This window comes from Schistocerca gregaria, chromosome 1, assembly GCF_023897955.1.
Source record: "Schistocerca gregaria isolate iqSchGreg1 chromosome 1, iqSchGreg1.2, whole genome shotgun sequence".
In the NCBI taxonomy this organism is placed as follows: Eukaryota; Metazoa; Arthropoda; class Insecta; order Orthoptera; family Acrididae; genus Schistocerca; species Schistocerca gregaria.
In genome coordinates, this window is record NC_064920.1 from 588,621,368 (window position 1) to 588,648,461 (window position 27,094).

The following is a 27,094-nucleotide window of genomic DNA, read 5'->3' on the forward strand; positions in this document are numbered from 1 at the left end:
ATTTCCAACATTTTCTTCTCTTTGAATTCAATAGCGGATGACAGCAGTGGATGCAGCCAGAAACATTTGTACTGTGTATGAGCATTATGCCACTGGACAGAGCACAGCAATAAAATGGTTTTCTCCTTTTAAGGAGGATCATTTTGACATTGTGACCCCTCTACATTCAGAAAGATCTTCGAGGCTTGATGAAGATTGTCTAAATGTATTAATCCACAAAGATCTACAGAAGCGTGCTCAAAAACTGGCAAATGCGATGAACTGCAATCATTCCATTATCGTACTACATTTGCATGCAGTGTGGAAGGTTCAAAAATCAAGTGTATGAATGTTTTATGCTAAATCATAAAAACTGATGGGTAGTCATAAGTGCATCTCTGCTTGCTCTTCATCAACTGGTTTGTCAACAACACTTGAGTGTTCCTTTCCTGTACCATTACTGGTGACAAGAAATTGTTTATTTGTGTTAATGTAGGGAAAAGAAAGGAATGGTTCATCCCAACTCCCTGTACAGAGAAAGACCTGTGCACAACCACAAAAGATAATGTCATGCAGCTAGTAGAACAGCAATGGTGTGGTGTACTACGAATTTCTCCCCCAAGGTGTAGAGGTTATTCCGCACCCATCTTATTTACCTGGTCTTGCACCCTCACATTTTTATCTTTCCTACTCTCTATAGATCAACCTTCAAGGAGCTTCTTTTCCGGATGTGCTCTGAACAAGGCCTGATGAGTAATTTGCCTTAAAACCATATGGTTTCTATAATCAAAGAATCTAAAAGTTACCCCTGCATTGGCAGACTATTGTAAATAGTGAACTGTTGTGTTTATTAAACTTATGAGAAAATGCTACGAACCTATGAGCCAACTCAATACTTTTGTCAGGAATGGGACATTTGTAGGTAATCTTCAGAAGTTGCCTTATTTGTTGATGTCCAAAATTTGGAATGTAGAAGCTTCCTACTGTGGTGCCCTTTGCTACAACAAATAACTCCTTGCCAGTATTCTCAGACTGAATGAAATACATTATTCAGAATTACTACCATGTTCCTCTTTGACTTCAACTAATACTAAAATTTATCTTGATTTGGAAGGGAACTTAAGGATGTAATAATTAACACAGAGAGAGCATCATTCTTAATTTTGTATTAAGAATGGCAGGTACATATACTCAAGTACAAAAAGACTGTACATTCCAAAATAGAGTATTACAAGGAAAAATAATACATTTGCACACTATAAAAGCAAATAGGTCTTTGTCTTCTGTTAATACATAGAACCATCTTAAAAGTATCTTTCATCAGTCATTATTATGTTAAAAGTAAAAAGCAGTTTTGTTAAAGCTATGAAAACTGCATACACCCATCTTTACGTCTTAATCGTTATATGACCATGGCATTTCAATTCCAAACTTGCTGCGGTGAACTGCATTTTTGGCACTGTACAGAACCTGAAACACAAATACTTACATTTAGAGTACCTTCCCACAGTTCTAGGCTAACTATTTAAACAAACTGTTTACTAAAAGCAAGCACAAATCAAGTAGTATTCCATTTGCAGTTTCTACTCAAGACAGAATTGAAAAAAATGCAGACAGGATTGATTAAAAAAATTATATATAAAAAACAATGAAACTACAGTTGTGATATACGGTACTTACCCAAGTGTAAAACAACCCCTTTTTTAAGAGGTTCCTTGACAAAAATTTATTTTTTAACATACATTGACTGATCAAAATTACAAACTTTTGCTGATGTAAGAGCTCTGTCTAAAAAATTAACATTACACTTATTCTAAATTTCTGCCATTTATTGAGTCTACACGTTGATAATACAAGGAGAAATAAAATAAATGAAAGGAAATGGTTTACATTAATTTTTGACTTCACAGCTTTTTTTGTTTATTTAGCCTGTTGTCTGTGGTATCACTATTTTTAATCACCACCACCACCACCACCACCACCACCACCACCACCAACAACAACAACAACATAATCCAAGCAGGACAACCATGAAATGTAAATCTCCTTTGTCACAAATATTTGGCTGTTTCTTCCAAATATATTGTGATTTCTGAGGTTGTGGTTATGATGGGACCTGAGAACACAGCTATTTTTTTTACTGGACACACAGCAGATTTCTTTTCTATACTGATGCGAGAATGTTACAACGTCTCTTACTTCCAAACATGCAGTCTGTGTGCCACTCTCTCATGGCTGTGTAGAACCATCAACTTGAGCTTGTTCCGTAGAACTGCAATCCAAATAGGGGACATGGTTTGTTTAACTTTTTATTTATCACTTTTTTATTTTTTATTTTTTTTACTTGGTGCATATTTCTAAAGCTTGCACACACAAATTTTTGGTTTTATTTGCTACTGTCAGGCTTTGTATTTAACCTGCCAGTGTTCTTCCGTGAGACTCCTTAGTATAATTGTGGATTATACATTCAATAGAATAGAACCCAACGAGGATGGATCAGCTGAAATCTGTGCTTACTTGAAAGGTGCTTCAACTTTCGCAGCTCAAAGCTGTTGCAAATGGGTGTGCTGGGAGAACTATTAAAATGAATTTACCTATGATGTTCAAATTACTCACAATATTATGTAATCTCACAAATGCTGTTTCCTTTCCATGAAAGTTTCTTGCAACATGTCTATCCAGTTCACTGTGTGTGGCAGTACAATGTAAAGGATAGCAATGAAGGGAAAAGAGTCCAGAATACAACATCCATGAATATGCAGTTCCCTTCCAAACATGTATAAAATGCTGTCAGAAACTAACAGGGATCTGAGCTAGTGTAATATACTTATGCAGTTGGTAAGTCGTATACACTATGTGATCAAAACCATGGGGTTACCCCAGAAACACGTTTTTGTGCCCTGTGCTGCCACCTACTGCCAGGTACTCCATATCAGTGACCACAGTAGTCACTAGACATCGTGAGAGAGCAGAATAGGGCACTCCACGGTATTCACCGACTTCAAATGTGGTCAGATGATTGGGTGTCACTTGCATCATAAGTCTGTGCGCGAAATTTCCACACCCCTAAACATCCCTAGGTTCACTGTTTTCGATGTGATACTGAAGTGGAAACATGAAGGGACACGTACAGTACAAAAGTGTACAAGCCCACCATACCTGTTGACTGACAGGGTCCACTGATAGTTGAGGAGGGAAGTAATGTATAATAGGCATACCATCACACAGGAATTGCAAACTGCATTAAGATCCACTGCAAGTACTATGATAGGTTGGCTGGAGGTGAGAAATCTTGAATTTCATGGTCGAGTAGCTGCTCATAAGCCAAACATCATGCCAGTAAATGCCAAACATCGTCTCTCATGGTGCAAAGAGCATAAACATTGGGTGCTTGAACAGTGGAAAATTTTTGTGTGGAGTGAGGAATCACAGCGCACAATGGGGCAACCCAATGGCAAAGTGTGGGTATGGCAATTGCCTGGTGAACATCATCTACCAGCATGTGTAGTGCCAACAGTAACATTCGGAGGCGGAGGTATTATGGTGTGGTTGTGTTTTTCATGGATTAGGCTTGCACCAATTGTTGTTTCGTGTGGCACAATCACAGCACAGGCCTACATTGATTTTCTAAGCACCTTCTTGCTTCCCACTGCTGAAGAGCAATATTGGGATGGTGACTGTATCTTTCAACAAGATCGAGCACCTGTTCCTTTGTGCACGGCCAATGGCAGAGTGGTTGCACAATAACAACATCCTTGTAATGGACTGGCCAGCGCAGAGTTCTGACCTGAATCCTATAAAACACCTTTGGGATGTTTTGGAACGCCAACTTCATGCCAGGCCTCACCGACCGACATCAACGCCTGTTCTCAATGCAGCACTCCATGAAGAATGAACTCCCATTCCCCAAGAAACCTTCCAGCTTCTGACTGAATGCATGCCTGTGACAGTGGAAGCTGCCATCCTAAGGCTAAGGGTAGGCCAACGCCATATTGAATTCAAGCATTAGCGATGGAGGGCAACATGAACTTGTAAGTCACTTTCAGCCAGGTGTCCACATACTTTTGATCACATAGTGTGCATCACATGTCAGGCCAAAGAAAATGAGGTGGTGAAGAGGTCCATTAGCCATCAGCAGTTAAAACATGCAGTGAAAAATTGCTGCAAGTGACAGAAAGGGGAAATATGAACACTCAGTGTGTAATAAAGAGGACATGTCAACACCAGTAGAGGTCACAATGTACAACCAACTGCTGACCAGTTGATGTCAAAACAAGCAATGCCTGAGGCCATACTTGGATCCTTCTCACAACTGTTTGGGAGGGTGAAAGCAAAGAGCCTGGTCCCTGGTATTATGACTAACCTCCCAATGTGTAGCAGTGCCTTTGGAAATGACCATGGGATGCTAGTTTTGATTACATGGAAGAACTGGATCAGAAACCAGTATCTGTTAAAGCAGAAACCTACATGATTTGCACACAGAAGGAGACACACTATCCAACTGCTAAAGAGGACTCCAAAACACATATGTCAGACTTCAAGATATACCTATGATACACTACTGGCAATTAAAATTGCTACACCAAGAAGAAATGCAGATGATAAACAGATATTCATTGAAGAAATATATTATACTAGAACTGACATGTGATTACATTTTCACGCAATCTGGGTGCACGGATCCTGAGAAATCAGTACCCAGAACAACCACATCTGGCCATAATAATGGCCTTGATACGCCTGGGCATTGAGTCAAACAGAGCTTGGATGCCGTATAAAGGTAAAGCTGCCCATGCAGCTTCAACACGATACCACAGTTTATGAAGAGTATTGACTGGCGTATTGAGATGAGCCAGTTGCTTGGCCACCATTGACGAAACGTTTTCAATTGATGAGAGATCTGGAGAGTGTGCTGGCCAGGGCAGCAGTCGAACATTTTCTGTATCCAGAAATGCCCGTACAGTACCTGCAACATATGGTGGTGCATTACCCTGCTGAAATGTAGGGTTTTGCAGGCATCGAATGGAGGGTAGAGCCATGGGTCGTAACACATCTGAAATGTAACATCCACTGTTCAAAGTGCCGTCAATGCAAACAAGAGGTGCCCGAGATGTGTAACCAATGGCACCCCATACCATCACGCAGGGTGACACGCCAGTATGGCGGTGACAAATACACGCTTCCAATGTGCGTTCACCGCGATGTCACCAAACACGGATGCGACCATCATGACGCTGTAAACAGAACCTGGATTTATCCGAAAAAAAAAAAAAAAAAAAGGACGTTTTGCCGTTCGTGCACCCAGGTTCGTTGTTGAGTACACCATTGCAGGCGCTCCTGTCTGTGATGCAGCGTCAAGGGTAACCGCAGTCATGGTCTCCGAGCTGATAGTCCATGCTGCTGCAAACATCGTCGAACTGTTCGTGCAGATGGTTGTTGTCTTGCAAACATCCCTATCTGTTGACTCAGGGATCGAGACGTGGCTGCACGATCCGTTACAGCCATGCGGATAAGATGCCAATCATCTTGACTGCTAGTGATACGAGGCCATTGGGATCCAACACGGCATTCCATAATACCGTCCTGAACCCACTGATTCCATATTCTGCTAATAGTCATTGGATCTCGACCAACGCGAACAGCAATATCGCAATACGATAAACCGCAATCGCAATAGGCTACAATCCGACCTTTATCAAAGTCGGAAATGTGATGGCACACATTTCTCCTCCTTACCCGAGGCATCACAACAACGTTTCACCAGGCAACGCCTGTAAACTGCTGTTTGAGTATGAGAAATCGGTTGGAAACTTTCCTCATGTCGGCACGTTGTAGGTTTCACCATCCAGCGCCAACCTTGTGAGAATGCTCTGAAAAGCTAATCACAGCATCTTCTTCATGTCTATTAAATTTTGTGTCTGTAGCACATCATCTTCGTGATGTAGCAATTTCAATGGCTAGTAGTGTAGATTGGTGATACCTTGCAAAAATATTCATAAAATGGCACCAGATCTTGATGTACTATTTAGGGGGAGTTGGAACACCCTATCCCGACAACGTTAAATTTAGTGACTTGGCTTCCCTGTATTTCTGAAACCACTGTAGCCACTGAGATGGAACTTTTACAGGACATTAAACTTGTTCTGGGTCTACTGAACTACAATAATTGCGTTTCTGCCACTGCTTTCGGAAATATAATTTTAATTACATGTTCAAAATTTTTGTATGTTATCCTAAATATTTTTAATTATACATAACATTATGTTGTTCTTTTAGTTTAGTAGACTCAGTATATGTATGTTATTGCTCCCTGAAAATCTGAATACTCTACTCGAAGTGGTTTCTGAGATTTAGGGAAAATGCAAATTTTCAGGAACGGCTTCTAAAGTTTCAAAAGACTGTAACTCAATATATGCTTAATTTTTTATTTTTAGTCACTCAGAAGCACCCTGCACCATACTATGTATCATCCTCTTGATTATTTTTTTTCCACGTTTTTCCTTCTTTTCTTCATTCTGGACTCCTTAGTGGCCAATTGTTCTGCATACTCTGCTTTATCAATGCGAACCTTGTCCATCCATTCAAGTTTTCTGATGCAGTTTGCTCCAGGATTAATTCGCACATGCTGTAGCGCTTTCACCCTACCAATGTTGCCACCATTAAAAGCAATAACAGCATCACTGACCCCCCACTTTAGTGTCTTCATTCCAACAAAAACATTTTTTGGTAAGCGAGTCTATATAAGATTATCGAACAACTCATTGGCATTTTGAGTCTGACCATGCAGACACTTCTTCAGTAATTCAGGATTTGCCAGGTCTCTGTAAATATGTTTTATGATAGCCATGACTGCTGCTGGGATGGAATGTTTATGGCTGTATGAACTGTTTGGGTACTGAGCACTGCAGTAATTGCAGCATGAATCAAGTCCAGGAGGGCGAAGGTGGTGTACTGGTTTTACCATCATAAAGTTTCTTGTCTCTCAACCTTTGTTTCAACTTCCTCAACTTGGTGCTCATCCCCTTCTGGACATGACCAACACATTCCAGCGGCTACTACACTGTTACATGCTTTTGAGTCTCCATCATCTACGAACTTAGTGTAACACACTTCCCTTTCGTTTACAGATCAACTAAAAATTTCAATAGCTGCAGAGGCCTCCATGCCACCACTTGTTCCTTCATAATTTCTGTCACAGATATGCCCTTCTTCACTCCCTGATTTACACTTATAACAATGTTTGATTAAAATCTGGAACTCCATTACCTTTCCAGTATCCACACTGGTCACTGTAGCAACAGAATTCTTAGAACTGTAGCCGCACTTCTGCCAAGTGGCATTAAAAGCTACTCGTATGCCCGTCATACCATCATTTATTTCAACAGCTTCGTTTGGAGCACCATTCATTGACTCACATGCAACAGATTCCACAGCAGCTCCAATAAATCCTGTATGGGTGTGACATATTCATTACAGCACAAATTGTTTCTGCAGCAGTTTGTCCTTTGCCAGTAGCTCTCAATCCATAAAACCACCTAACATTTACTAGAAAATAATTATCTTTACACTTAGGCAGGTGTAACGTTGATGTTGGATGTCCTGGTTCGAAGGAAGAATGATGGTTCTCTAGGGCATTCAGTTTACTAGAAACCCACTCATACTGATTTGTACCTGCAAACATCGAGCTGCCATCACCCATCGCAAACCATGAGTTTGCTTAAAACACTTGTTCATAGAGCTCATGCTGTCTCAGATCTAGATCGCTTACCTCAAGAGCTCGCCCATCTAAAGACAGTATTCAGCGAACATGGGTATTCTATCCAGCAGATTAACAGTGCACTAACAGTTAAAACTAAGAGGCAGGAACTGAATAAAGAGGAGAACATGCCGGAACAATCTTTAGCTTTCCTTCCTTTCGTTGGCAACACATCGTTTAAAATAGCAAGAATCCTCCAAAAATTTCTGGTAAAATTGGTTTTCCGCCCACCATCGAAGATTTCGGACCTTGTGGGATGAGTTAAGGACAATCTGTTACTACGAAATTCCGAAATTTACAAGATACCGTGCCAAAGTAGTATGGCTTACATAGGTCAAACCACACGCACCGTGAAAGAACACTACACTGAACATCAACGTTATGACTGCCTTTTGCAGCCAAGCAAGTCCACTATTGCTGAACGTTGTACGTCTACTGGGCATTCGGTGGAGTATGAGAAAACAATGATTTTGTCCACAGCAACATCTTTCTGGGACTCCATTATTAAAGGATCCGTAGAAATACGACTGGCGAAAAATCTGTTAAACCGTGACAGTGGCTACCAGCTGGACAGTGCATGGAATCCCATCATTTCCACGATTTGCTAAAATCGAAGACGACAGAGTGCGTCGACGGCCGTGGCAAACAGCAACGCAGAGGGCGACTGAGTTCCGCTATTCCACCAGCGAGGGCACTGCCGGCGGGCAGTGTGGTTCAACTATCAAGTTTTTGACGCATGCGCAGAATAGTTACAGTACACTACATATTGCGGAACAGAGGACGTTTTCGCCAGTCTGCGACGGCTCACCTGAAGATGACTGGCAAGTGCCCAGTCGAAATATCATGCGAAGTATTGAATGACGACCGGCTGCAAGCCCGAAATATGTCTGAACAGTCAATTCGCCGGGAAAATTTTAAAATTCACATCTAGCAGAACTCCTCTGAATTGCACTGATGTCTTCCTTCAGTCCAACCCGGTAGGGATTCCAAACACTCACAGCAAACAATAGGTCACACCAGTGTCCTGGATGTGGTCTCTTATACAGCTGAACCTCTCTTTCGTAAACTGCTCCCAATAAACCATAGTTGACCATTTGCCTTTCCCATCAGTTTTTACATGCTCGTTCCACCTGATATTGCTCTGCAATGTTATGTCCAGATATTTAAATGACTTGACTGTGTCAAGCTGGGCACTATAGTAATACTGTGTCTGAACATTACAGGTTTGTTCTTCCTACTCGTCTGCATTAGCTTACATTTTTCAACATTTAGGACTACCTGCCATTCATAACACCAACTGGAAATTTTGTAATTTTGTCCAAGTCGTGTTGTATCTTCCTACAGTCACTCAACATCGACACCTTACTGTACACCACAGCATCATCAGCAAACAACTGTACACCACAGCATCATCAGCAAACAACAGCAGACTGCTTTCCCCCCTGTCCTCCAAATCATTTCTGTATATACACAGAATAGCAACAGATCTGTCACACTTCACTGAGGCACTCCTGACAATACCCTTGTCTCTGATAACACTCACCATCATGGACAACATACTGGGTTCTATAACTCAATAAGTCTTCGAGCCACTCCTATATCTGTGAATTTATTACATATGTTCATACCTTCATTAACAGCCTGCAATGAGGCACTGTTAAATGCTTTCCGGAAATCTAGAAATATGGAATCTGCCTGTTGACCTTCGTTCACAGTTCTCAGTATATCATGAGAGAAAAGGGCAAGCTGAGTTTCATATGAGCAATGGTTTCTAAAAGGTTGTAGTGAGATTGTGTAAGCAAATCCAAATGTTGGCCAAAAAGATAGGCCCCGAGTGATACAGGCTGGCGTATTTTTAACAGTAAACACGAATCGAAAACCAACTGAAGAGAAATTGTTTGAGTATGAAAAACATGTGTTCTTTTCCATTCATGAACTGAGTGCAGGAAAAAGTGACTGTCTGCATGTCTCTTTACACCCCCTTATCCCTCTCATGGATTCCTATTTACATTCCCCAAGCATTCCTATTACATTTTTATATAGGATATTAACCTGTTGTGATCCTGGCAGCACATCTCTGAGATCACTTAATGTCTGCTGTCATGCCTACTTCATTACAACCCCAAACACTTTAGCATTACTCTAGATTTGGTCAAACTCTTGTATAGAATCAGTCACACTGTCCTCTTATATGCAATTTCATCTACAGATACACTTTATTTTCCCAGAACCATTCCAAAAAAATATACTTCTTTTAGTTGCCTTTGCTACTACTGATTTTACCTGGTCACCCCATTTCATACTGATTCTCAGTGTAACCTCAAAAATTTTATTATTATGTGACATGTTCAGAGTGTTCATAATGGGATAATATTGGATTCTCTCTTTGTTCATGTACCGTCTCGCTTCTATCCAGATTTAATGAGATCTGCCATTCATGTTACTCTCTTTCTGTTGAACAATCACCAGCCAATATAACGTATCAGGATCTATTAGCCCATATTCATTTAGTCATACAAAGCAAGCGCTGTTTCTCGTGTGTGATTTCTCTGAGTCCATGATGTTTCTTCAAGAGACTTTTCTTTACCTCAGGATGTACCAGAATGTTTGATCACAAGATATGCACTGTAATTCCTACAGACAGACAGACAGATTTTAGGATCCCATAGCAGATAGACGTCTATGATACTGTTCTATAATTCTGTGTCTCCAACCATACAAAAGTATGCAAAAAATGTCCACCTGTTCAGTAAAAGGGATAAGTAGGAGATTACATTATTTCTCAGGCAGAAGCTAGTATCATTTGATTCAGATAGTGAACACAGAGGGAACAGTCAATCAAGTTTAAGTGAATAGCTGAACAAGCTATAGAAATATACGTACTTGGCAGAATAATTAATGACGGTAGAGATCCTCCTCGGTACACAAACAATAGCAGAAGCTTCTACAAAATAGTGTCTCTTGTACAATAGATACAAAACAAACCATAACTCTGCCTATAGACAGAGTTAAATTAAAATGTTCAGCTACTAGAGGGGTAATGGATGAAGCCTTTAAGTTATTATGAGTAATATATATAATACATTGTCATGGAGCCTGTTTCAAAACCCTGATAAACTCTGGTTGTATATTAAGGCTTCAGTGGAACAAAATTAAAACCCCAGATACTTGTAAGAGAAGGAACCAAAATATAAAATAGCAACAAATAGCCAAAATGTTTTCTTCCTTCAAATGTGCCTATGATTCAAAAGCCATACTTTGAGAGTTACCAATTTCTTCAACATCACATTTAGGGGCATCAAAGTAACACCAAATTTTTACACTGCTCAGCTGTTATTTTACTACAGGAAAGACATGCAGAATGTAGCAAATGGAAAATGTATGTTAATCAATTTAGTCTACAATACTGTCTTAGTAACTACAAGTTTACAGAACTTGTTTAAACATTTACAAAATGTTGAATAATGAATATATCAATCCATCATCATTAAGCTAACTCTGAGAACACCATGTTTACCTATCATTTTGCTGTAGACAACAGTTTCCTGTCATTTTGAACACTGTCCAATAACATTCTAACAACTCGTAAGTTATAAATTATACATTTTGCCTTGATTGAACTGTTATTGCCATACAAACCCTATAGATATTTTTTTCTTAACTTTCTGTATAAGCACACAGCCACTGAACTCATTTAGAAAGTGAATTAGACACTATTACTACGATGTTAATCGTATCAGTGCAACAAGTTAATGTCGAGTGTTGACCCTAGACAATTGATGGCTCTTGCCTATGCAGATGGTTTGAATTTCAGTTACTATTGGCTCATTTACATAAAGGATCATTCATTATTGTCACAACATTTCGAACTTCAAAGTATTGTTTAGTAATACATAGATTGCATTATTTAAGTTAACTTTGACAGCTGACTTAAGCTACAGTTTAAATAAAGCAAATTCGACAATCAGGTCTAATATGATGCAAATTTACAAATGAGTTATACAAATAAGATAAATTAGTGGAAAAATATTAATTACAGGATTTTAATGTACCATATACAAAGTCTATATGGCATAATTTTTGTAATCATGAAGTACAGGAAAACCCTTACTATATGGGACAGGTCATAACCCTACATACCTGTTCTAACAAGGAGAGATCACCAGTGATTGAATTTTTAAGACAATCTCTACTATGATGGAGGTTAAGATCCCAGGTATCACATCCTGCAGCCCCCATTACACGCATCACACTCTGGTGGGTCCCAGTTTGTGAGTAATCGCTGGTCAGAATTTTGCAGGATGCACTAAAACTCTAAAAAAGCAATGTTGAGTAGCGTAATGGTGAATTATAGTTCTCCCAAGGAAAATGTTGTAAGTTTGAATCTCATCAGGTGCCCTGAAACTGCTTTGATCATTATTTTTATTCAATTAACTGTTTTAAACATTATTATTATTATTTTTATTCCACTGTCATACCATTTTAATCATCATATAAAACTTCTCATTTGTTCTCATTTTTTCTTCCCATGATTCTTTTTCCACTTGGAATCTTTGTTCAAGGGTTTTTATGTACTAACTTAAATTTAATTTCATATTTTATCATACTATATTTTCCATGTTATTGTATTCATTATTTCCTTTCCTTATTTTGTTTCGGTTTCATCTTACTTATAACCTCTCCTTTCATTTAAATCTTCATCTGTGCTATTTTGTTGTTACTGCAATAAGAATTTGTGTTTTAAATGTTTGTTTGATGATTACTGCCCATGAAATTTTACATATCGTAACAAAAAATACATCTTTAAACAAACAATACATTTTTAACGCCATTGCACAGTCACTATACATATATTATTTTGTATATTGTTTTTTAACCAACAGATTGGCATTTTCAAATGTTTAAATATTATGATAGTTTAAAAAATAATTAAATTCACATCCACAAACATCCAAGTAGAAAAAGAGTGATGGGAAGAAAAAATGAAAGTTACTGAAAAAGGTCATGTGGTTATTTAAATGGTATGACAAAGGAATAGAAATAAAATAATTAGATTTAAACCAATCAACTGAATAAAACTAATGATCACATTATTTCAATAAAGATTTAAAAATAAAAAAAATTCATAGTACTTTACAAGATTCAAACCCATAACCTTTTGCATGTGAAGACTGTTTCTTACAGTTTATACTAAGCGTCCAGTCTGTACAACATTCCCTTTTAAAGCTGCAGAGCATCGTGCAAAAGACCAAACTTTTTTTTTTTTTCTTCATCAATCACTTGCAATGTGTGCCCCACCAGTGTGAATGGTTGCAGAATGTGATACATAAGTCCATAAACTACATCACTATATACAGTAGAGTACAACCCTGTTTTTTACACTCTTGCATTTTATGTTTTCCCCACTTGTTATGTTTATTTTTGTCAGACCCAACTGCAGTCCTATTCTCTCAATACATTGCTTTCCCATCTTTATTGATTACATGTTACAACATTTCCCACATTTTAAGTTTTCTCTGACATTATCACGACCTTTAACACAGATTTTCAGACATATTTCTGCAAAAATTGCATTGTATTTCTGTTCAAAGTCAGCCTTGCAATAAAGCAGAAAATGCAGACTATATGCAAAGTTATAAATCATATAAAATCATGTTAGCATGGCAAGCAAGATTTTCATTGTCGGCTTGTTCAGTCACGGCCGTCTGTATTATAGGTTCACAGTGTTTGGAAAGGTGGGAAAGTACGCTGAGTCACTACCTTAATGATACTCACAATCTGACAATAGTGACTCTAGTAGCAACCTTCATTCTGCTCATTTGTTGTATTGCAATAGCTTTCATTTAATTACAGTCATTTACACAAATAAACACCACTTTTGATGATAGCCATCTCTACAATAGGCTTTACAAATTGTTGTTACTTTCACATGAAAATATGATAATCCATACCAGGTGCACAGTATCAGACTGTTATGACCTAGTGTCAGACGTACAAATTTCTCCTCAAGATGCTCATAATGTAAAGACAAATTGCACACTATTTCTTACCCAGAACTTCCCTGAGCCAAGTGACCTCCTTGTCACCAACAAGCTGTAGATTTCATGCTTACTGTTCTCTGTTTACAAAGACTGCCAACTTTAGTGTTTTAACTAACACCATGTTACAAGCTTTATTTACCATAATTTTATAATTACTGTCAATAATAACTCCCATATTAGGACAAGAATTTCTTTTTAATGTGGTTTCATGAAAGACTTTTGCTTCCATGTTTTATTTACATCACTGGATTGATTGGAACAAAGAGACAAACTCATGAGCACATTTGTGTGTGTAAGCACTCAGCCACTGCTTTTGTGATTATCACAAAGGTAGTGGTTAAGCAATAACATGCTCAAACACGTTTCCTTTGTTCTGATCATATCCAAGGGTGTAAATAAGATATGGAAGCAAAAGACTTTTGTGAAACCACATGAGAAACATATTTGTATCCTAATGTAAGACTTATTATTGATAGTAATTATAAAATTATGGTAAATAAAACTTGTCCCATAATATTAGTTAAAACACTATCGGCAGTCGTCGTACATGGAGAACAATAGGTGAAAAATCTACAGCTTCTTGGCAACAAGGTCACCTGGCTCGGGAATGTCCTTGGTGAGAATGAGGGCAGAAACTGTGTTTACATTACAAAGCATCTTGAGGAGGAAAGTTTACATCTGACACTAGGATGTATCAACCTAAGACTGTGCGTGTAGTAACGATTTGTAAAAGCACATTACAAAGACGTCCATATTCAAAAATGGTGTTTATTTGTATAAATGACAATGAAATTAAAGTAAAGCTTTGTAACACAATGTAATGAGCTGAATGAAGGCTGCTACTAGAGTCATTACCATCAGATCGTGAATTGCCGCAACTGGAAACAGGAGATGTTCCGAATCGCGCCAACATGTCACAAAAAGAGCTAGGCAAAAAGGCCTCGTCACTAAAAATAAAAATGATAACTGCCTATTTTAATTAATAATTTTGAAACAAAATGTGTCATTAGATTGAACTTCACTGACTGCTTATTTGATCCCACCAAGGGAACTGTAATTCTAGCAATGATCCCAAGAAACTGGTACTATACTGCTAAAAATAAGCAAAACAAATACTAGTGTAAAAGTCACATTCTGTAGTAACTTGAATTAGGGCTACGAGTGAAGTGATTAGAAATGACAGGAAATGTAGTTCCACGGAAGAAATTACCAAAATTACTAATAGTGCCTCAATGGAGTGTTACAGGCTGTTACCACTTATGACAAACATAAATGATCTACAGGATAAAATTGGAAACTCCATGAGACTATTGTTCATGGCTGACCCTGTTGTACAGTGGGAAGTTGCAATTCCAGAAAACAGTAATGGAACACAGGATGAAGCACATGCTTTGTGTATAAAGTGGCAGTTGAACCTCAATTTAAATAAATTTAACATATTGCAAAGAGATAGGCACACATACCCCATTACTGCACAATCACACTACTACAGATAACTGGAAACAATAACCACCTTAAAAACAGAGCAAGAGTAAGAGTACATAAAACTAGATGGAAAACCAAATGCCAGAAAGTGATCAATTGGAAGAATCTGAAGAAAACGCTATTCACACACAAAAGAAGTAGCCAACACATTCGTACTTTGACTAATACTTGATTATTTCTCATTAGTCTGGTACTATTAGCAGCTAATATAATAGAAAATTTCTAATGAAGAACACAAAGGCTCTAATCATTATGAAGAAGTTTACAGTTGAAACCCCGAGATACAATTTTTGAACACAAACCAAGAAACACATTAAGTCCTATCCCACAGTCCCTCAAATATATTTCACAATGAAAGGAAAAAATTCAAAGGAATTGAAGCTCATAAAAGTCAGTTCTCAGATTTTTAACCTTCGCTTACCACTTCTGGCAATGTTTGTTGATGTGAAGAATGCCTATTTGCGCCATGGTTCAGAATCCATGTTAAACTGTATATACTCCTACAGGTGCCTGTATTTAGTCAGTGCAAAGGTTTGGGGAAAGTAATAGTGTACTACTTTCAACAGCACCATGCCTAGTAAAGTAGTTTTGTGACTTCAAGTTGATAACAGCTTCACTTTTATGAAAATATAACAATATTGGTTCATTTGTAAGCATGATACTTAATACAAACCAACATACTAACAACAGAATGACATTCACAACACAGAAACCTGCTATGTGATGCATATGGCTGAAGGGTGACTGCCCTGAAGTACGACTTCTACATTGTGACATTAGGAAAGTAGGGATGGATTGCAAAGTAGTTAGATGTCCTTTCTTTAGGAGAATTATAAAGTAGTTGGGTATAATTTATTTAAGAGAAGGCCGTACAACAAAAAGGAGGAAGCTATGGTGATGGAAAGCATAGGAAAATGTAGTTTGGGGTGAGAGAATGGAGTGAATGTGTAAAATCAAAATAAAAGACTTTACCATCAGGTTCAAAATAAGGCCTCACTGGCCTAGTTCCCTTTACAACATTTCTCATGCACTCATTCTTTTCCCCCCAAATAAAGAACATGTAGCTCCATAACTTAGAATTGTTACTTTATACTGCAATTTTTTTCTATCCACAGTACTACAGGGTGTATACGTGGACAAGGGAAAAAAATTCCCAATTTTTCCCGCATTTTCCGGTAAAAAATACACTTTCTCCTGTATGAAAACACACTTTTACTGTGTTATTAAGTGACAGTATACTTTCCCTCGGAACTGTAAAACTTAACAGACCTTTGAATGGCTATGTTTTTATACATGGGCGTAGAACTTTCCGGCACTTTAGAAAACGAAACTCAGGGAAGAAAACCCCTTTTGAAAAGATCTTCGATGTTCAGCAACATGTACGCTGCATATTCTCATATTACAAAAGTATAAATTCGAATTCCACCAGACACGGTATGTTACTCTCGAACCATTGTAATCGAGATGGAGTTGTGCTTTTGTAAGCCAGCCATAGCTCATGTCACGTGATGCCGCCAGTCGATGACAGTGGTTATTGAGACCACAGGACATGTGATGCAGTCAGCTAATACCAACATCGCTGTTAAGTAGTGCGTATACACAAACAGGAAAAGGTAATGTTTTAAATTAATATACATAGTGTTGCTACAAGAAAAGAAAAGCTTTCACATATAATATTGGTCTCTAAAGTTAATAAGCTGCAAGAGAAGCTAAGCTTTCACATATAATGTTTATCCTCATTTCATGTGTTACACTTTAACATATATCAGACAAATGTGCCAGTAAAATTTTTAACCGAGTCCAGTGACTTGTCCTCGAGGTTTTCCAGAAATAAGTTAGCTACCGCAGAGGAGAGAGAGCTTCCCATAGCACTACATCAATTTGCTTATAATAACGACATGAATGTCTGATCTTCTGAGTTCAAAATGGCTAGTCATCAAACACTCTGTGATTTAAGAAATTCATCGTACATTCTTCCACATAGTTCATCTTGTGTAACAGGAAATTTACTTTGAAAGTAACACTTTTCAAACCACCAGTCACAATATTTTCTCGCGAACTGTTAGAAATAGGTTTGTTTCAGCAGTTGTCAGAGAGCGCCCGATAATAGGCGCCCCCGCGCTTTGGCAGCTGCTATGACGCAGGAAGCCTGTATGTACGTAAGTGTAAAACATTAAAAGATCTTACATTATGTCATAAAAGAAACAGGCCATCAGAGGATACTCCAAGAACATCAGAATTTCATGAACCACATTAAATTGCACATTTGAAGTGTATACTTAAAGAGCACATCCGTATATCCAGATTCCCAATGAAGTGGGCATCGATCTGATATTAAGCTTTTCAGTGTGGGTTTCAGGATGTAAATTTTCTTGGAGTACCAGTACTGTATTAACTCATTTTTGATTCTTTATTATGGCATAATGCCAAACGTGCACTTAAAATGCAGCGAGCATATGAAATTAGCCAATAGTGTGAAACTAAAAACTTCATTTCAAACACACTGACTTAAAAAGGTTAATAAAAAACCGAATTTCTTTAGCAAACCAACAAAAATAACTTCACTGTTCTACAAGGAAATTAATGCATGACTGTCAGAAAAGTGGAAATAAAATAAAAGCTGAGACTAATAACATATTAGCCTTCCATAATTATGTGAATGTATTTCAATTCACTTGATAGTTCCTGGCCACAGAAATCCATTTTGTTTTCATTTGAAGTGAGAGCAGTAAACGAAGAGGAAACAGCAAAATCACTAAATGTAAACACAGGTCACGTGGAGACTACACACTTCCCCACTATAACGCAGACTGCTCTGCGCATCGGTTCGGATCTGCGATATTTCCAAACCCAAAAATTTTAAAAAATCGAGTTTTCAATAATATGTTCCTTTTGTAGCGAACAAATTTCTGGACAGTGTGACACATAAAACATACATATCTGAGGAAATGTAAGACATGTTATTTGGTCTTAAGTGTGCCAGAGTGCAGTGCCACTCCTCTTCACACAGCATTCTTCTATCGCATGTCACTGTATTTCGCTCCGTGGAATTGAAACATGTATATTTTGTACTGGATGCCATCGAACTGTATTCAGGACAGTGGAAATTAAAATGTCCTGTGGTGCCTCTCCTGCTCCCAGTCACCCGGTTAGACATCCTGCCATTTCTTTAATTAAAAAAGAAGGACTCGTATTTTGTAATCAGGAGAAGAACTCTTCAGAAAATTTGCACTCTTTATATTGCTTGTTACTTTCTGTTTTGGGTGACATAAAATTAAATATAGGATACATAAAACCAGTAAAGACAAGAGACAAGCAAGACAGTACACATTTCTTCAATTCTTAGATCCTAGCATTCTAGTCTCTCTAATCTTGCTACAGCTTTACAGGGGTTGCTTTCCTTTCTGCAAAGAAATCTGTTACCTCATCAAAGTTCGTCAAAAGTTTTGCTACATGAAAAATCAAAATATCGTGTCTAATACTGTGTAAGCTGTTAATACAAATAATACCCAAGACTGGTATGGTTCCTCGATCTGATTACATCTATTTTGTCACTGTCTCCTAAATAAAACAAAATAGGCCTTTCTAACACTGCAGAAATTGTCACACGCACCAAATAAACGAAACTGTTTTGGCAAAACGGTCATTTTTATAACGCGACAGAATATAATTAACGAAGATCGACATAAAATGCCTATTAGGCCTACTAAAAGCAAAAAGCTTTATGTTAGAAAATAGTTTCACATTTCATTCATATGCTCCAGTTTCTCGAGCATGAAATCCAAAAGTAGTAGTACAAGATTTTTATATATATTTGGAATCTTCATTTTCTTCCCTAATTTCTGTGATGTCAGCGTTTCTTCTCCTTCCTCGTTCTAACATACAATCTTGTCATGACTAATTCTGGCACTATTCCTGCCTTTGCCAAAACTTATTCACCAGTTAACTTCACCAACCCTGCTAGAATCACTGGTTTACTTATCCCTGATTATTCTCCAGTTAGACATTGTTATATCCGTAATGACCATTTCCGCGCTACTTCCAAAACAGAACTTAAGTGGGTGCTGGATGGGGACTGCACAACTGGCCCTTACTAATGCAGTGATCTGGCCAAATATTTTCTGACAAAATTTCATTTTCTTGGATACACCAAGAAGAAAATGTCTAATCTTTCTTACCTGTTATTCCTGTTAGTCGTTTATTTCTACTCTGGTATTCTGAATCTATGGATTTCCCTAGTAATTATAACAATGCTGATCATTCGCAAACCCAATCAACAACATAATCAGACAGCGATTGGCATTCACTCACAGCTTTACTCCGCTCAGCTCATATAGCCCGGTCCCCTTTTGCCTGCGGGAATTTCTAGATGCGGCAAGGATTACCCTGATAGACATCACGTACACTATGCACGCATTCAAAAATCAACTTACAGAGTGTATTCAAAAACCAACAAGGATGCGTTTCAAAATCATATGAATAATCCATAGACCAATATGCGCTGGATGCTAGGCACTTTGTGAAACAAGGGTTTTTTTTTCTCCTCAAGAATATGAATTTGCCCAAGAGCACTGCACTCTTTCTCTGGCCACCTATCTTCTCTCTCAGACCAGCCACTGCTCTGTTTCTTGTCACTGTGGAAGACTTTAAAGTTGTTATCAGTAAACTGTAATTTGTTTAGTTAGAGAGGTCATCCTGATTCAGTCCAGTGCTTTTGAGCTTATTCCATCCTTCCTTGAAGCATTTATCAGAAACTTTAGGTTTCAGGTTGTGTCCATCCTGAACAGATGTAAAACATATTCACTATTTCCTTACTGACTCCATCAGCTGTTCATTACAACTGTATAACTCTTTTCTTCCTTGTTTATTTCACCAAGATTATTGTGTTCATTATTTCCATAACTATTTGTGTTTAAAATGTTTGTGTGCCAACTATGACCCACAAAATTTACATTTCATAACATAAATTAATTTCTGACACCGTTACCCAGCTAACATAAACAGATTATTTTATCTTTTCTTTTTTAACTGTTAGATTCATGCTTTTTAATGATTAAATATTACAACAGATAAATCGAAATAATGAAAAGCACATGGGCACAAATTCCCAGTGTATGTGATAGAAATAAAGAAACTTAAAAAATATTCTAACTAATTAACTGAATAAAAAATGCTCAAAGTACTTGTGATGAAGAGAAAAGGTGTAGGTAGAAGCTTCCAGGACTCAATACTGACAACCTCTAACATAACACCTTAATGTGTTACCTGTGGGGTACCCCTCTCCAGTATCTTCAGGCTTTAACATATATTGAGACATTCTTTTTTTGTCAATTACTCACAAAAGGTAGCTCACCAGGGTGAAGGCCTGCAGGGTGTGATACTTGGAGCCCTAACTTATAAAACCATATAAGTGTTTAAAAATCAGTTCCACCACTGGGGTTCTATATTTTTAAGATGGGTATAAGAAATTGCTTGTGATCTTGTTGGTATAATGATTTTGGGACACCAAGAAAAAATCTAAAGGAGAATATCTGGACCAGAAGGAAACCTCACTAATGAAGCACAACAATATTTAAAAATCAGATTAAGTAGATTCTTACTTGCAAGTATAATCAAGCATTTTTATAAAAAATGATTTTTACTTTAATAACAGAGACACTATAAACAGCAACAACAATGAACGTTAATCTGCTAATGATCATTGAAATTCAAACCTGGTTTTCAATATATGCTTCACATGCATAGCACCAGACTGAAATGTCAGAAAAACTGAGTGTGATTGGGTGTGACATTTCCATACCATGCTCCACCATATGTCCATTTACATATCGGCCACAGTGAACCTGAGAAAATAAAAGAGCTTTACAATTTCCTTGAAGATGAACAGAGGTATACAGTACTGGATCAAATGGACAAAGTCACTTCATATACTTATTATGTAGTTTGAAAGTTCTTACAAGTTAATGCCACAGAAAATTATTTCTACAATAAATCATCATAAGCATTACCAGTGTACACTTCAATAACAGTTTTCATTACATAATGTGCCTTTTAAGTACTACCATCTCGCTTTTGATACAGTATTCTACATGCAGTGAGCTGTATAATGATGCTTGTAAATATGGCACATTTATTTGCTGCTACTCAACATATGCTGAGCTGCAAATAGGCACACAGTAAACTTTCGGCCAACAAGGCCTTTGTCAAAAATAGACAACACAACACACAACACACACACACACACACACACACACACACACACACACACACACACACACTAGAAGCTGCAGCCAGACAACGAACAGCAGCACATGATGGGGGAGGCAACCGGGTGGAGGTAAGGAAGTGGCTAGGGCAGGGAGTGGGAGGAATATAACAGGATAAGGGTGGGGTGGGGTGGAGTGGGGTGGGGTGGGGAGCAGAAAAGTGCTGCTGTGGGAGCATGGAGGGACAAGGCCTTTTCACCACCAAGCCTACCAATCAGACTCAACTAAAGATCAATGCTGAATCCTGCCTGACTGGGTTCACTCCTCAATCCAACTGTGATTCACATCCACTGCCACCAAATCAACCCCTATTGTCTTTCCAGAATTCATTAACCTCGAACCTTGCCTCACCATCATTCCCCAAACCCTCAACATGGAAACTAACCTTAAATCTGCAGGAAGAACTGAATCCACCACCTAAAAACTGATTTTAACCTTATAATCTTACCTGCTGATGACTTCTCCACCATTGCTGCCTTCAACCACAAGGACTACCCAGCAGAAAGACTCTGCCAGCTGTCAGATTCATCCACCTACAAGCCTTGCCATAGTGCCTAGTGACCCCATTCCAGAAATCCAGCAGCATCTCTTGTCTCTCCTCAAATCCTTAAGCCCATCCCAGAACCTCTCCCTGGAGTCCATCTCTCTCCTCACCCCTACCACTCCTACCCTTCTTCAATGCTTCCTAAAGTCCATAAACCCAACAACCCATGAAGCCCCATTGTCGCCAGTTACTGTACCCCCACTGAGAGAATCTCTGCTCTCAGAGAACAACACCTTCAGCCTATTACCCACAACCTACCCTACTGTATAAAATACACCAACCACTTCCTCCACTGACTCTCTAAAGTTCCTATTCGTTTACCACATGGTGCCCTGCTCATCACTATTGATGCCACCTCCCTTCACAGTAACATTCCTAATGTCCATGGCCTACCGCTATTTAACACTTCTTTTCCCGATGCCCAATGGATTCCAAACCTACAACCTCCTTCCTAGTCGCGCGCGCCCACACACACACACACACACACACACACACACACACACACACACACACAGTGAATCTTTTTGTCATGCCTATCATGACTCAGCATCTCCGCTCCCTGGTGAGTGGCAACATTCCTTCTCTAATATTGATCTCCTGTGTTTTATTTTTTCACTAAGTCACCACCTTGCAAAGTCCCACTATCCAGCCATATTGGAGCATTTCCCTTGTCACTCAGTACCACCACAACTGGAGCAGCTGAATTACATTCTCTGCCAGTGTTTCAGCTACCTCTGGTTGTGACCTGAAATGAGAAACATCCTGCCCACTATCCACCCCACTGTGCTCGTGTGTGTGTGTGTGTGTGTGTGTGTGTGTGTGTGTGTTTTTTTTTGACAAAGGCCTTGTTGGCCGAAAGCTTACTGTGTGATAGTCTTTTTGTTGTGCCTACCTACAACTCAGCACCTCCACCATATGCTGAATAGCAACTATCCTTTTCATAATATTGCTATAGTCCATCATGGATTTCCCATTGTTTGGAATTGCATATTTATTTGTTTTAGTCAACCTTTTATAATGAGTGTAACACTGAATACATAGTAATGTGACACATGATTCAAGGAAGTAACACATATTTAACACAAATATAGAATATTACCATAAAACTGAGAAACTCATATGCAACACCTTAATTTATACATGTTCTGATATTCCAAATGTGTTAATGAAAATGGCATTAACATGCCATATAAACTATTTGACTCCAATTGCCAGCGTGATATGCTTTTTATATGCAGTCTAACATTTCAGTGCCTTTCTACCTGTGTTAGTATTATATTCATGAACAAGTGAATGGGTAGAAACCTGAGGGCAAAGTTTAACAATAGGTCAACTGGCCAGTTTCAGTAAAATAATTTTCCATACGTAGATCATCATCTGGTGCAAAGCATACCAAGGTACTCTTTCAACTATTGCGGAGCAATGAGTGTATCTTGCCGCCTTACAGTTGTAGTTGTTGTTGTTGTCGTCGTCGTCCCCATAATGATAAGTCTTATTCATCAGAAAGCCATAAATTACTTCAGTGACTGACCTGAGGCAATACACTCAGCACTGCAACCTATACAGCAGTGTTATCAGTGTTTATGGAGTGTGACTGTATGGTGTGTTGACCACTTTAGGTATACAAACATTCTGGTCAGATTTTTATTTAAAAAAAAAAAAAAAAAAAAAAAAAAAAAAAAAAAAAAAAAAAAAAAAAAAAAAAAAAGAGCAAACAAAATTCCTTTTCAGATTTTCTGAAAAGATTGCCACTGTTAAAATGTGTATAACTGATAATGGCAATTCTAAGAATGTAATGGATAATGACAAGGAAAGGAAGAGTAAGAGCCACAAAAAGATTTGTTACTGCTGTAATGAATACAGGGTCACATAGGACACACTTCTGCACGTTCAATAAAAAAGTTGCACAAAAACAAGTACCGTATTTACTCGAATCTAAGCCGCACTTTTTTTCCGGTTTTTATAATACAAAAAACCGCATGCAGCTTAGAACCAAGTGCAAAGCAAGTGGAAATTCTGAAAAATGTTGGTAGGTGCTGCCACAACTAACTTTTGCCATCGAATATATGTAGCGCACACAGGCATGCTTTGCAGGCACAAAGATAAATACTGGTGCCAAAACCTCTGCTGCAGTCAATAAAAAGGTGGAAGACGAGCCTTTTTTCTCCGCCCCGAGTTTCGACCAATGCATACATTATCCAACGAAGTAAATACAAATTCCGTATTGTTCATCTTCGAATGTAGCAGCATTTCAGTGTACTACAAAAATCCACTGGCAAGACTCTTTGGGATATTCGTCAATATGGCCAACTCTACGTTATGAATTTTTTCCTGCAAGTGAGGAGAGATGGTTGCTAACAGGAACTTTTATGAATTGTGAATCACATGCAGTATTCTCTTCACCGTAAGAATAATCCGTATATAAACATTTTGCCATGTATTGTTTCGTGTTTGCTGCTATCTCATTTAAATCCTGTCTGCCTAATAAACTATGAAACTAGAGTGAGACAACAGCAAACACGGAAGAATATACATATCATGTCACGATTATATTCGTATTGTTCTTATGCTGAATAGTGATAGTTAGAAATGAAGCACGGCAACTAACTAGATTTTTGAATCTAAGATGACTAATTTCTTTGCAGAATATAATGTACTAAAGAAGCGCCTGCAAAGATTTTCAAACGGAGAAAAATTTTCGCTGAAAATTCATTCTAAACATTTTCTATTATTTGGTTCTTGTAGATCATTATCCAAGAAAGCAGTAGTGTAAGAAACGGCAAATAGCAGTCTCTTGCCAATGTTTCGCTAATGAGACAATTCCTCTCTCTCTTTTTTTTTATTGTAAGCAGCGGCAGCACGCACTAAAGCAAGCTATGCCGCAAGCGGCGACTCATCATCAGAATGTGACAAACAAGGACGACACAGTACAATAAGGCATTTTCAGCTTAGAGTGACGTAAACACCTATAACAAAGAGAGCGGCACTTATCGGATCAAAGAAAAATAAGCAATCAATTCAAACCAGATGAAGCACCTGAAAAAGGAGGGGTACCCGTGTAAATACGGACTGAGCACCTGACACATAGCAATGGCTACCTGGTAAAGCTTAACTGCTAAGCTTACAACTCGAATCAAACTACTGTAGCTGTATCGTCATTCATTCGGCTTAAATTGTGTCTCATATTACAATGGACTAACTTTGTTTTGATTTGGAGGAGCGGCCATAAACTTTACTCTCCCCTTGAATTTCAAGGCTCAAATTTCAGGTGCAGCTTAGATTCGGGAAATTTTTTTCCCCTTGATTTCGAGGCTCTTTTTTCAGGTGCGGCTTAGATTCGAGTAAATACAGTAAATGAGGTTTCCTGAAAGCTTCAACATTAGACCAAAAACTATCCACAACATTTACACTGTAGCCCTTAAATAATAAAATACACCAGTTGGTATTTTTTTGTTATTTTTCCAATCTATTTGACTCTGTATATCATGTTACTTTCTTAGAAAAACTGAACTTTTATGAAACCAATGTATTTACAAGCAACTGGTTTGAAATGTACTTAAGTAGTTGTGCTGAATAATTCAAACAACGTTGGAAGGAGAGAAAATTTTACTGACTGGGAAGAAATGATGATGGGAGTCCCTTAGGGTTCAATTTTTGGTTCACTCCTGTTCCTTATCTACATGAGCGATCTTCCACTTGGTATTGATGAGGCAGAATTGGCACATTTTTGCAGCAATAGTAGTGTTGTAACCAATCCCAAAGAAGGTAGAAATTGTTACTGACATTTTTAAAGAATTATTTACATGGTTCTCTGAAAATGTACCCCTCCCTCATTTTTGAGAAAACACTAAACATAGTTCCATACAATGAATAAGAGTCATACCAGCAATTGATCTAGAATATGAACAGGAGTCAATAAACACAATGGAATGCTCCAAATTTTTTAAAATACATACTGATTAACTTGACCGGGAAGCAACACATTACTGAGCTGTTCAAATAATTAAGGTCAGCTACTTTGATCTCTAAATAATTGCTAGTCTTGGGAACAAATGAATCATCCTCCTAAAATGTTCTGTATAATTTCACTGAATAATGGCTTATGGGATCATTTTCTGGGTAACTCATCACACTGAATGCACAAAAGCAAGAAATACAAATAACATGTCGTGTTTACACACAGTCATCTTCTAGTTACCTCCTCATTCACTGAAGCTATTTGTCATAAATAATCCATCACAATCTGAGAAGACAGTGATGACCACACCTACAGCACTATAAGATAAAATTACCTTTATTACTCATTATTACAGCTATCAGTGGCTCAGAAATGAGTTGCCCAATATAATATAAAATGTCTGGCAGATAAAGCACGTTTTAAATCAACCAAATATCATTTCATCTGTACAATTTCTTCTATTCCACAGACAAATTATTATTTAAAATACTGTAGCCTGTCAAAAGAACTAGCTTTAAGTGAAGTTTTATAAGTAGGACTGACAAATAATATATTCCTTCACGTTAAATTCAGGCCAGGGTGCCACTTTGGAACTTTGTAAATTGCCAGCACATAGCCATCCACTGAAACCCACAGGTACATATACTGTAAAGTAACTCATTGCACATCATTTCAATGCAAAAATCATTGAAGTGATCTATGGAACATGTACCTAACTAATGAACTAGCTGCAAGAAAAGGAAGGATTTGGAAGGAGGAACACCCCCCCCCCCCCCCCCCCCCCCCCAGCTCTTGCAGTACTGGTGGGTTCTCAAATGCCAAGTCTCTAAACGATCCCAGTAGCATTTTGTGAAAAAAACTACTTCACTCCAGGGATTCCCATTTGAGTTCACAGAGCATTTCTATAACATTCGTACATCAATCGAACCTACAAGCAACAAATTTAGCATCACGCTTCTGAATTACTTTGATTTCATCCTTTAATCCAACCTGGCAGTATAGATCTTTATGGATGTCTCACACTTTAATAGATTTTTTTCTTATACACTAAAGTCAACCACTTAC

At 38.1% G+C, this 27,094-nt stretch overlaps 1 protein-coding gene across 11 annotated transcripts in view; it reads right to left on the reverse strand.

Annotated features, from left to right (window-relative positions):
* Nucleotides 1-1,125: 1,125 nt before the first annotated feature.
* Nucleotides 1,126-27,094, reverse strand: part of LOC126357309 (histone deacetylase 6) — a 318,706-nt gene continuing 292,737 nt past the window's right edge. For all 11 annotated transcript variants that reach the window (XM_050007447.1, XM_050007450.1, XM_050007449.1 and 8 more), the window contains 2 exons: nt 20,976-21,104; nt 1,126-1,449 (listed from right to left, as the gene is read on the reverse strand). In XM_050007447.1, the coding sequence (XP_049863404.1) occupies nt 1,375-1,449; nt 20,976-21,104 (204 nt within the window). In that variant the 3' untranslated portion in view covers nt 1,126-1,374. The remainder of the gene's footprint in view (nt 1,450-20,975; nt 21,105-27,094) is intronic.